The sequence below is a fragment of the Balaenoptera musculus genome, chromosome 3, assembly GCF_009873245.2.
Source record: "Balaenoptera musculus isolate JJ_BM4_2016_0621 chromosome 3, mBalMus1.pri.v3, whole genome shotgun sequence".
In the NCBI taxonomy this organism is placed as follows: domain Eukaryota; kingdom Metazoa; phylum Chordata; class Mammalia; order Artiodactyla; family Balaenopteridae; genus Balaenoptera; species Balaenoptera musculus.
Window position 1 is genome coordinate 48,033,733 of NC_045787.1, and position 12,924 is coordinate 48,046,656.

Below are 12,924 nucleotides of genomic sequence, written 5' to 3' on the forward strand. Positions count from 1 at the left end.
TTAGCTGAAATCAATATAAATTTATATGAATATTTTGTATAAGTCTAGAAATTTCTCACAGTGTTCTGAAAATAACCTTTATGAGATTAACAGAATTGGAATTGGAAAATTCCTTTATTATTACTTTTTGGGGCCTCTCCAGCCTTAGGGTTTGGAACATTAGCTAGTTATACCTATTGAGATTAACTTTTTTTGGTTACTTTAAGGAATAGAAGTGGACGTGGTTTTTATGTACATAACTATGTTGTAATTCTTTAATACAAAATAATCAGATTTACAGTATAAGAATTTTCAGTTTTTTAAATCAGAACTTTGTTAGTATTTATACTGTGGTACATTTAAAGTGCTTTTAAACTTTTATATAAAAATGCATATTGCTTTCTTACTACATTTTAGATTTAAACGATGAAATATACTAAGTGAAATAGGCTTCTTAAAATATTTAACATTTTAATTTCATGATTTTCCCTATCTAGGTATAAGCCATTGCGACGCAGGGTGATTTGGCTCATTGGTCAGTGGATTTCTGTGAAATTCAAGTCTGACTTAAGACCCATGTTATATGAGGCAATTTGTAACTTGCTTCAGGATCAAGACTTAGTGGTATGTTGCTTAAAGGTTTTAAAAGAGTTATTTTTATAAGTTTAACATATGTTAAAGTTCAAATTCAGAAATGGTTTATATCTTTCTTTAGAATGTTGGTGGCCTTTCAGTGCTGTAGTTATTCCTTGGTGAGTAGTTTGATGTGAGGGAAGAAAGTCCTTTGATTATTTTTTACCCTTCTCATCACTAGTAAATGAAAAAAAATTTAACCAAACTCTACTAATCTAAAATTATTTATAATTTTTTAATAAGAATAAAAGAAGGCATTTAAAAAAAATCCTTTTATAGCTTTACGTGTCCTTTTTCTTATTCAGGATAGAATTTGTCATTTTTACATTTAAGATAACACCATAATCTGTTTCACCCTTACTATTGATTTTTTCTTTGTCTCTCAGTTTTGAGGGTTTTTTTGTTTTGTTTTGTTTAACTTTGGAATTGTTTCTTTTAGGACTTTATGTATAGTGTTCACATAATATTCTTGATTTTGTGTTACTGAAAACTTGATAATGACGTCTTCTTTGCTTCTTTTGTTCCCCTTCAAGGCAAGTAGGTGTGCTGCTTTATTATATGTCAGTTACTCAGAGGGCTTTTTTTTTTTTTTAATATTTTATTTATTTGGTTGCGCCAGGTCTTAGTTGCGGCAGGCAGGCTCCTTAGTTGTGGCATTCGAACTCCTAGTTACGGCATGCATGTGGAATCTAGTTCCCTGACCAGGGATCGAACCCAGGCCCCCTGCATTGGGAGCGCAGAGCCTTATCCACTGCGCCACCAGGGAAGTCCCCAAAGAGGTTTTTTAAAAGAAGTTCAACATAGTGTGGAACAGTATCCTCCCCCCACCCCACCCCCACTGTTGGTACTTTATTTTATGCCTGAGTAAGTATATTCATGACTTACTGTACATTTTCTTTGTCTTGTGCTTAGGTTTGACTCCAGCATAGTCTTTAAAAAGTGAATCTGCTTGATTTTTTTTCTGAGCTTCTAATTATTTTTAGATAAAATTAAGTGATTCCCCAGCCCCCCCGCCCCAAATTATGCTAAGATCTTGTTTAATCATTTCTCAATATACCACCTTTTAAAAAAATTTCAAACCTACCTGATTATCCTGTTTTTCAGCAAAGGCTTGGGTCATACTTTTCTTGTTTTCACATGTGTGCCATGATAATATAAACTACTTTTCATGTTCAACGAAGGAAAACATAATTAGAGAAATTACGAAATTAAGAAAACATTATAATTGCAGAAGCAATGGTACATTCTAAAAGCAAATAGAACTGATTTTTGGATTTTCTACTTAAATGTTACCTACTTTGTGTAAATAATTGAGAATTTACTCTATCATTCTGTAGTTATTAAATAGTTTAAGCATCCTGTGCTTAAACAAGGGAATCCAGTTTTATTTTACCATGTTTAAATTCTTAGAAGTTTGTTAATATAATAAAACTTAGCTGTTTCTAAGAATACTATTTGCTGGAATTAATTTACTTTTATAATAGCTTTAGAATAAAGCATTTGTAAGATTTAAGTTTTGTTTTCCTAGTTGGAAATATTATTTGCTGTTCTATTAGTGGTATCAGAGAGAAGACATTAAATGCTTTATGAAAGTGTTACAAAAGATTTAAATTTCAGGTCAGTTTTCTGTGGGAAAGAGAGAAATTTCTTGGATCTTATATTCTTTTTTTAATGAGTCTATTAGAGAAGTGAAGAGAAAAATGAGTCATTTAGGTCAGCACTTTAAAAGCAGAACATTAAATCTATCACATCAATAAGCATTATTGGGGAAAAAGGGTTTCATGGCCAGTTAAGTTTGGAAAACACTGGACTAAATATTCAAATACTCCTCTTTACTGTAGGACTGATAAGAACCTTTAAAATGTACATCTGTGTAGTGACTATCCAAGATGACAAAAACATTAATATCCAAGGAATATACTTTGAGGAAATGCTGCTGTAGATACAGCTTTTGCCCTTTTCCTGTACGTCTTCCGGTGGCTGCATCTCATTTTTACGCTTTTACAGTTTTGTCCTGCCACAATTATTTTCTTATAACTTCTTAAGAAGAAAGTGTTTTGTAAGGCACTAAGTTCATGGTGCATACATTGTCTCCCCCCGCCCCCTGCTTTTTTTAAGTACATTTAAGATCAATAGTATATAAGATATACTCTTCTAATTTCAACCTGTGAGAAACGCTGGCTAATGAAATGTGGGAAGATACCTTATACATACAGACATACACAACAATGTACAAACATTCAGACATATATGTACAAACATACATGAGTGCAAGTATATAGATTCTGATGAATCTAAATCTGCTTTGGCTTTCAGAGTCTGTGTTCTCTTGCTTGATTGCTGCTGTTATGGAGTTGGGATACATTTAACTAGTTGTCTATGTGGCTTCCTAGTCTTATAGCCATGTTATTACAAGGCTTGCTGTGGCAGAATAGAAATAGTGCAGCAACTGGAGAAAGCAATTTCTCCAGTTGGTATAGGACTCCATAATTTTTGTTTTTTTTTTTTTTTTGAGCCGAGGAAGGTTTATTGCAGGGCCAAACAAGGAGAACGGGTGACTTGTGCTCAAAAACCCCTAACTCAGGACTCTATAAAATTTTATAATATCAGATGCTACTGTGTAGAGTAAATATCTCTGATAGTTGCATGATAGTGTTGTTTGATCTGGAGGAATATAATGCAAATTGAGTGAAATTTTTTTGGTTTATTTGAAATAGTGTTATAACTTTTCATCAGTATTTAGCAATTAAAACTTGATCTAGGCATAATGGGCAAGCATTTATAATATTGCAGTATTTGGAAACTTTTTTTGTAATAAATGTTGGGAATTTTGATTAGGTTTAAGATAATGCTACTTTGAAAATTTTAACTTCTAAGCTTCTTTCTTTTTTATTTTTTTAATTAATTACTTAATTTATTTTTGGCTGCGTTGGGTCTTCATTGCTTCCTGCGGGCTTTTTCTAGTTGTGGCGAATGGGGGCTACTCTTCGCTGTGGTGCACAGGCTTCTCATTGCGGTGGCTTCTCTTGTTGCAGAGCATGGGCTCTAGGAGCTCGGTCTTCAGTAGTTGTGGCATGTGGGCTCAGTAGTTGTGCTGTGCGGGCTCTAGAGTGCAGGCTCAGTAGCTGTGGCGCACAGGCTTAGTTGCTCCACAGCATGTGGGATCTTCCTGGACCAGGGATTGAACCCATGTCCCCTGCATTGGCAGGCGGATTCTTAACCACTGTGCCACCAGAGAAGTCCCTCTAAGCTTATTTCTGACTCATCTTTAAAAAGGGGATGCTTTAAATTTTTTACTTTTTAAAAGTTAAGAATTATATCAAGGAAAGAGAAAAATTCAATGGCTAACATAACAGGTACCTGGTTTTCCATATTTCCATTGTAATAATTTTCCATATTTCCATTGTAATAATTTTCCATATATTTCAAATATTTAGGAAATAAAACATTACAAATGCAGTGGAATCTCTATATCTTTCTTTTTTTTTTCCCTATATCTTTCTTTGCTCATTCTGTTGTCTTTTTGTTGAGCAGAAGTTTTTAATTTTAGTATAATTGGATTTATTGATTTCCTTCTTTTGATTTTGTTCTTTTTGTTTCTTGTTTAATAAATCCATTTTCTTCACACGTGGTTCTTTATTCCATCTGGGATTTATTTTTCGACATGATATCAAGTAAGGTTCCATTTTTATTATTTTTTTATGAGGGCAACAGTGCTATAATGCTCTATTGAAAAATCTATTAAAAAATATCTTTTGCATGCTTTCTTCCATCCCTCTTAGAACATGTTACTTAGTAGATGCAGTGCTTATGGCAAGTTTCAGATTTGAGAATGTTGTTACCACAGTGTAAACGGAATGACTAAATTTTAAGTGAAAGGAACTTTCTTTCCCTAGGACCCCCAGATGATTCTCTAACCATAATATTTGATTTACATACTTGGTTTCTTTAGTGGTAAGGTTTCTGATCCAATAATAACCTTTCAATTTTGGAAATTATAAGTAATTAAAAAAAATTTTTTTTTTACTTAGGTTATTTATGCAACCTTCAATAAAACAAGCAGGAAGCTACTTAAAAATTAGCATCAGTGTACTCTTTCAGCCTTGTAAGAGGCAGTGTATAATGTAGACTGTGGTACAGCCAGAAGATTTATAGTTTGGGGGTGGGGTGTGTGGGGGTTACTGTCTGTCAAGCAGAGGAAAGGCCATCTTCATGGGCAGGTTGACTACCAGCATAGAAATGGGGAGTTTTTCAGATGGAAAGCCAGTTGATGGAGTTTAAGAAGGGACTTCGAGTGACATGTACATGACTGTGGCAAACCCTGAATTCACTGTGGGAGGTGCAGCTGGGATCTGGGCAGAGGTATTTTTAACAAGGTGCATTGAAATTCTCCTGTCTTTCCACTCTTCTGCCTTTTATGGGTCTCCCAGTTCTGTCACACTTTCTTACAGTTTTGAGTTTCCCTGCTTGATCAAATCCTTTGTGTCTCAAAAACACTGTTACAGGTTTTAAACTCTGTGGTAGTCTGTGTTTTCACAAAATGAATTCTGAATTCACTTATATTCAGCAAATATATTGAGTAAGATGTTGTGGGAAAAACCCGAACGAACTTTTGGGCCAACCCAATAATTTCCAAAGGAAATATCAAAAATATGTGTTTGAGACATCAAGATATTAGGCCACTCTAAAACCAGGAAGAAAGGAAACTTTAGTAAGTTTCTTATAGTCCATTTTGGTTTTGTAATGATGTGTCTGATACCCATATTATATGAAAATGAGCTTTAGAATGTTTTTCTTAAAAGGAGATGAAAAAATGGAAGGTGCTTTTTATCCTTTTAGGAAAGTTATTTACATGTGTATTTCAGAAGAAAATATGTAATTCAGTGATCTTGACTGCATAATAGAGTAAAAATAGTACCATAATAGTACCAAGTAGTAAAAGAGCCAATGAGTAGGATAATATTATTCATATTAGTATCTCTTATTATGCCTAGCATGGAATCAGAAAATTAGAAAATGTTTATTGAAAGAGTTAAGAGATAAGGATAAAATATTATAAAATTATTATTCTGTTTCTTTTCAGCAGAGAAATAGAATCTATTTCATAATTATTCACTCATGTTTGCCTTACTTACATTTTCCTGGTGGTCTTAAGTCCCTGAGACATCGCCATTTATTTCAGGTCCCAGCTCCATGCTCACTGCTCTAGTGTGTGGAATTCCCTTCACTGCTATGGGCAGGCTGTAGTAGTGGTCAAGCATTAGGCTGCTCCAAGTCTAGAACTCAAATCAACCACCCTGACAGTTATGCCAAGGCTCATTCTCATGCTGGACACCGAAGTGTCCGGTTACTCTTGCCTTTATGCAGCAGTCTTCTTTGGAAGTAGTGTTGACCTGTGATTTCTTCTTGTTCATTTCTCTGTTGCTGTATGCTTCTCTGGGATTCTTCCAATGATTCTCATGGCTTGATGGCACTTGTTTGCCCCCGTATGGAATTAGTTTATTATCTTCTTAGAAGTTTTCTGATGTCTCAGCTGAAGGTGTAAGGTAGACTCAGGATGAGTTACAGTCTGGATCTGGTTCTGGATACTTGGGGTTTCTTTCTTCTTCAAAAATCTAGGTTTATTCTATGAAAAGTTATGTTTAGAGTCTGGTTAAGGGAAGATTTGTTTTGTTTTGTTTCGTATTCTTGCATTTATTTATCAAGTATTTATTGAATCATGTCTTAGAAGTTGTGTCAGACGCTCTTCTGCCAGTCTTCTGTCACAGTCCCCACCTCTTCATTCTGTAAATTCAGGTTCTGATTTTTTTTCCCCGTTACTTGTGAATTGCTGCAAAGTTCATTGTCTCTATGCAGTAAGTACTTCCTCTTTCTTTTGTAGCTCAGGAATAGCTAATTTTGTTCTTATTTGTGTTTGTCATATTTTAAATGCTCCTCTCTTTTCTTAAACTGTGTGCTTTTTGTTTTCCCTTATGATCTGGCTTCCTAGTCTTGCAGTTAAACTGGAGTGCATCATGATTAATTTCATCTTTTTCTCTGCATGCAGTACTGCACTGACTTCTTCCCTTTGTTAGGAGGGAAAACACAGCTAGTTTTCATTCAGATGTCTCTTTCCTATACTTATTTGTGTACATGTCATCGTTATGGGTTAAATGCATCTCTGGTCCTTTTGTGGAGGAAGATCAAGAGAGATTTAAGGGTGAGTGTGCTGACAGTTTGATTTCCTTTTGGGGGGCGCTTTCAAGTCCTGGTGTTTGTGAATTAACTTATTGCCACAGTGCCAGTTATATGCATTACACTGTACTAAATGCTGACAATTTGAAGATGACTAGAAATAGTTCATGTCCTCAGGGGGATTATCCTGTTCTTAAGCTCTTCACATTAGCCATTTTTATTTATAATTATTTAATATCTGGGTGTTTTTTCCCCCCTGCTAGATTGTAAGCTTTTTGAGGACAAGGACTAGGTGTGCCTTAATCAGCTTTTTTTCCCACAGCACCCAACACAATGCCTGGGAGTTACAGTTCCTTGTTGAATATTTTTAATTGCATGAGTATGTCATCTTTTCCTTAGGTCATTTCATAGTAGAACACTTGGCATAGTGCTTTGCATGTATTGGATAATCAGCACATTTGTTAAATCATTTAAAAATCTAGAAATGTTCATATTACCTTTAGAAACAGTGAATAAAAAGAAAAGGCAGGTGAGAAAACATCTGCACTCTAGGCTCTTAGAATCTGTGGATTTGGAACTAGAGTACTTAACATTTGATGAATATGCCTAATCAGCACCTCAGGACCTCAGAAGCTCCTATAAAATGATCAAAACTGTTTCTTTGTGAAAAATGGCTGCAAAGGAAAAACCAGTTGCTCTTACAGGTGTGGGAAGCATAGCAGCATCTAAGAAAGTAATGGCTCTTAGCCAGGAAATAAAAGTTTTAGATACATTATTTTACAGAGTAGCGTATAGCATTTAATCATGGCTTGAGTTCACGTGACTTGGTGTGGAAACTGAGTGTGGTAGCCCATGCCCATTTAGCTGGTCAAGTCACAGGTAAAACTCGAAAAGAAATAGGAAGATTATGCTGTCATGATATGATTTTCCCAGGTAACATGCTGATACACAAAGAAAGTGTGATTTGGCAAGGTCAAGAGCTTGTACAAATCTTTCTGTATTTGTGAACTTTGGGATTTAGAAAATATCAGACTTTATCTTTTGGTTATTTCAGGAACTTGCTGTAACTGAGGTTACAAATGGGAATTTGTGTGCTTTTTCCTCCTCCCTCTTCTTCCTTCTCTTCTCCTCCCTCACTCTTCACTTATACATCCACCAGCTTCTCCAAGCCCACCCTGTTTTCCTGCTTCTCTTCTCTGCTTCTCAACCTTCCCTTTCCCTCTGACACCATCTTCACACTCTTCTCACAGTGCCACAGTGTTACGGCAAATTAGTTTTCTTCCTGGAAACACTCAGTGGATTAAAGACTCCTTTAAGCAAATTATGGGAAACTGAGAAGGGTGGGAATCGACACTATTTTACTTTTTCCTTTTAGTCCTTGCTAAATAAGGAGAATGTCCTTTTATTTTTTTCTTTTTAGTCCTTGCTAAATAAGGAGAATGTCCTTTTATTTCTAGATGTTAATGTACTCTGTGACTTTAAGTAGAGAAAGTGATTTGCAATAAATTTTTTGTCATTCATTATTAATGATGTTTAGTAATTCTAGAATGATTCGTAATTCACAGTATACTTTCTTTTAGGTCCGTATTGAAACAGCTACCACTCTGAAGTTAAATATCCTTTAAAAACTTTTAAAACACTTCATTGAAAAGAATTTTAACAACACTTTAAAATTGTTACTTATTTTTAAAATTAATTTATGAGATAGTTTAAAATGTAATTTTTGATTGGTTTGTTGTATTTGGTTTTTACATAATTTTTATCCTGATAAATTTCATATATTCTGAATTTCATATATTCTCAGTATTCCTTAACTGCTCTTCACCTGTTGATGATTTTGAGTTTAGAACAGATCAGTTTCTGCCGGTAAGAATATTTATTTCTAGGTTTTATAACAATTTCTGGTTATGTCTTTTAGACTGTTGTGTTATTTTATAGCTGAAATTATATATGGAGTATCAGTTATTTATTAAAGTTGCATTGAAAAGTATATTAGATTTTTTGGAAGTGATTGCTTTTATTGGTAACTTTAATTTGAAATAGTTTACTTTTATTCTGCTTGTTTTTTGTTTAGTTATCTTGTCATCTATTTTGGAGTAGACTGCTGAACTTTTTTTCTCACAGTTATAAAACATAGTAATTTCATTTCATGTTTGTCTGTTACTTTTCATCCTTAGGTTATTCCCCTCTGTTGTCTGTATGTCTATCCTACACTAGATTGCAAATTACTTGAAAAGCAGAATACCAAGTCTTACTCATTTTTTTTTTCCTTCACTCAACTCTCAGCACCTAGTGTGGTGTTTTCACATAATTGGTACTCAGTGAGCACTTGTTAAATATGTCAGTAAGATTGGGGCATTAGTGTTTGTGTTTCTTGAGAGGACTAAACAAGAAGAAAACTTTATGATAAAATGTTACCTATATTTCTTATGGGGTCATAGATGGGGAAACTTGTAGAGCAGAAAACTTTCTTTAATAAAAGAATCACTAGGTATTTCTGGATGAAAGAAATAGGTTTTACCAATCTATATAAAAATGAACCAGATATGTGAAAGAACAAATGTTTATGTATCTGGCATCCTGTGATTGGTTAACTCCTACTATAATTTTCAAGATGTAGGAGTTAAAAACCAGACATAGGATTTTTGTTTTCTATTTCCCAATCAGAAATATTCTGTTGTTCTTAGAATTACAAGTATTTATCTACAAAAATTTATATCTCTGCGCAGCATACGTTAAGGCCCACATTAGACAGCTGGTATGTGATTGCAATAATGGCATTCCTTTTGCTTTAATAAGTAGACTTTGCAGAACAATAGGCATATGTGGAAAACCAATGACAAAGCACTGTTAAAAGTTGAGGTTTAGCAGTATAAAATTTATACACAAAACGTTTAGATACAATTTTCCTCTGAAAACATTACTCAGTGTCTAGATGAACTAAATTCTAAAATGGACACATTTAACAGCAATAAAGAAAAAAATCACTGCCCTAAATATTGGCACCTTGATCATTTTGAAGTTGTATAGGTAATGCTAAGGTTTTGTCTATTTGTCTTGTATTGCTTTGATATTATGATTTAATTTTATTTCTTATTTCTGTCTGTATGTAAAAGGTTTTACATTTCTATTCCAAACTTTTATTTTTTCTTTTTACCTACAGTATTTGGAAACCGTGTTCACACTACTCTTTCAGTTACTGCAGCAAGTTACAGAATGTGACACAAAGATGCATGTTTTACATGTCCTTTCTTGTGTGATTGAAAGAGTCAACATGCAGGTAATTTTGTTGTAAAGCATGAAAATAGATGTTAGAGGAGTAAGTAGAGTATATGTAGAATTCATTAATATCTTTGCTTTATGTATGTTGTTTAAGTGTTAAAACATCATTAAAATATTTCAGTTATGTATCAAAATTGACATTTATGCTCGAGTTTTTATAAAATGACCTAAGAAAATTAAAATTAAAAAATAAAAACTTGGGCTTCCCTGGTGGCGCAGCGGTTGAGAATCCGCCTGCCAATGCAGGGCACACGGGTTCGAGCCCTGGTCTGGGAAGATCCCACATGCCGCGGAGCAACTAGGCCCGTGAGCCACAATTATTGAACCTGCGCGTCTGGAGCCTGTGCTCCGCAACAAGAGAGGCCGCGATAATGAGAGGCCTGCACACCGCAATGAAGAGTGGCCCCCACTTGCCGCAACTAGAGAAAGCCCTCACACAGAAACGAAGACCCAACACAGCCAAAAATAAATAAATAAATAAAAATTAAAAAAAATAAATAAATAAAAACTTGGATCAGCAATGTAGAGGTGTTTATTAGAAAGCAAAATTATATATCTCTTAGAAAATTCAGTTTATATTTAATAATATTTCTTAAAATTTAGTGTGTTTGAGTGCATAGTCACAAGTGTCTGTCAGCAAATGCAAATATTCTCAGAATTCTATTATTTGTACCTTAAAAATTGAGTGTGTTTTGCAGTCTAGTCCACATTATATTCATGATTGGTTTAATATAAAAATGATATGTAAAGTTCTTAACAGTAGATTATTATTTAACTGTATTCAGCTTCCCTTATCACTCCTAATCTTTTTGAAAAATTGATAATCCAGGAATCACAGTATAATTATCCTGTAATTTCTTATATCCAAGTTTACCAGTGCATATTTTTACTTGAAAAACTCTGAGTAAATCTGTGAGGTATTAGGGAAAGATAATACCTCGAGTCCACAGTCCTGAAGTCTGCTCCTGAATCCATTAGTGAATTCTGACACTTGAACCTGTTTACTAATTCTAAAGCAGTTGATGAAAATTGCTATCAGTTATTGAGTAATGACAAGTTTCCAACTTCTGTGCCAGATTGTTTGCATTTATTTCTCACTTAAATCTTTGGGTGGGAATTAGAATGTATTACCTCAAACAATTTGAGGCTTTAAGAAACTTACCAAAGTTCAGACATCTGAGTGGCATTGACAGTATTCAAACTCAGCGTTATAGTATGTTAACAGCAGTTGCAGTTTTGAGTGACTGTTGATCATTTTGAGCAGATCTGAGTCCTGGTGTCTGAAAGTAGTAATATCTTACAGTTTTCTTAACACTTGGGATTCTTATTACATTAATTACATTATTTCATTTTGATATTGGTTTATAAACAACATTGAGAGAGTTTGATCATTGAAACTGTTTTAAACTTATTTCAAGTCCCTGTCTCTGCTCTTTAGCTTGAGCAAGGTCTTTAACCTTGTGTCCTCATGTATAAAATGGTAAAGTTAAAGATAACTCACAAACACAAAAAAAGATTTCATGAGTACGAAATTATTACAGATGTTCAGTATGCTTTAGATCACCATACAATTGCAATAAGTTGTTTAAAAAATTGATTATATAAGCAAGATTTGGCAAATTTTTATAATTTTATTTAGATATCATCTGGCTAATGCTAATGGGAATTTCTTAAAGAAGATTTTTTTTTTCTTCTTTTAGAAATGTATTTTCTTACCACCATCTCCCCTAACCTTTAAACCTTTTTCCCCCATTACTCTTGCTTAGTAAATTTAAAAATGCTTTTGTTTCTATCCATACTCATCTTTCATAACACATATAGCCTAAGCAGCTCAGGTGTCTATATCATTAGTAAATAACAATAAGATATAGTTATCCAGTAGTACTTCTTGTTTTCAGAATGCGGGTAGGAAAGGGTTACGAAAAATGTTTTTAGTAGATTCTTTAACATTTTCCCGTGTTAACCTTTGAACAACACCATCATTTATATATCCTTCAGCTATCATTTATATATCAATTTGATTTTTGTTTACTAGGTTGCAAACATTTTGAGCCATCTTATAACAGTGCTTTCTGACATATAATAGTTTTTGAAGTTTTAGGGAACTCACCATTTTTATACCATAGCTTGCAATTATTTGAAGATTATTATTTCCTCTACTTTTAAAAAACATAGTTGAAAACCTATAATTAAATTATTCCGGTGCAGGGACCCCATAAATACACAGTCAGGAAAAATGTGTTAATCATCAGGTATGATGTCAGGTAGATAGTCTTTGGACTTAAGCATTTCTAAAGGAAAAGAACAAAATTAAAGGGCCAGCGTGAAATATTAAATGTTCGGTGAAAATGTTACCTAAAATGAGGTGTCATTAGAGACTTACTTTTTTAATTCCCCTGTGAATGGAACCTTTGTTAAAACATTTTTTAGGCTGTCACATATTTGATTTTCACATGTTTTTCTTTTTCTTTTTTTTTGAATTGTCTCAAAGTATTTTTCTCCCTTTTTTAAAATTAATTTTTATTGGAGTATGATTGCTTTACAATGTTGTGTTAGTTTCTTGCTATACAGCAAAGTGAATCAGTCATACGTATACATGTATCCCCTCTTTTTTAGATTTCTTTCCCATTTAGGTCACCCCAGAGCACTGAGTAGAGTTCCCTGTGCTGTACAGTAGGTTCTCATTAGTTACTGGTTTTATACACAGTAGTGTATATATCACATTTTTCTTAACGTGTTATGAATCAAAGTGGGTATCTCCCTATATAGAATGAACTAACTCATAAGAGTATAATTATAATGCTCATAGTAGGCACCCCCCCAACCCCCCATTCTGTTTTCTTTGGAGAAGTGCCA

The 12,924-nt window shown here is 33.8% G+C and overlaps 1 protein-coding gene across 3 annotated transcripts in view; it reads left to right on the forward strand.

Annotated features, from left to right (window-relative positions):
- The window catches only part of IPO11 (importin 11), a 203,517-nt gene that overhangs the window by 69,996 nt on the left and 120,597 nt on the right, over nt 1–12,924 (forward strand). For all 3 annotated transcript variants that reach the window (XR_005019404.1, XM_036848210.1, XM_036848211.1), the window contains 4 exons: nt 477–603; nt 8,367–8,400; nt 8,612–8,652; nt 9,950–10,066. Coding sequence is in view for 2 of the 3 variants with exons in the window: in XM_036848210.1 (XP_036704105.1) it covers nt 477–603; nt 8,367–8,400; nt 8,612–8,652; nt 9,950–10,066 (319 nt within the window). In the remaining variant the exon portion in view is untranslated. The remainder of the gene's footprint in view (nt 1–476; nt 604–8,366; nt 8,401–8,611; nt 8,653–9,949; nt 10,067–12,924) is intronic.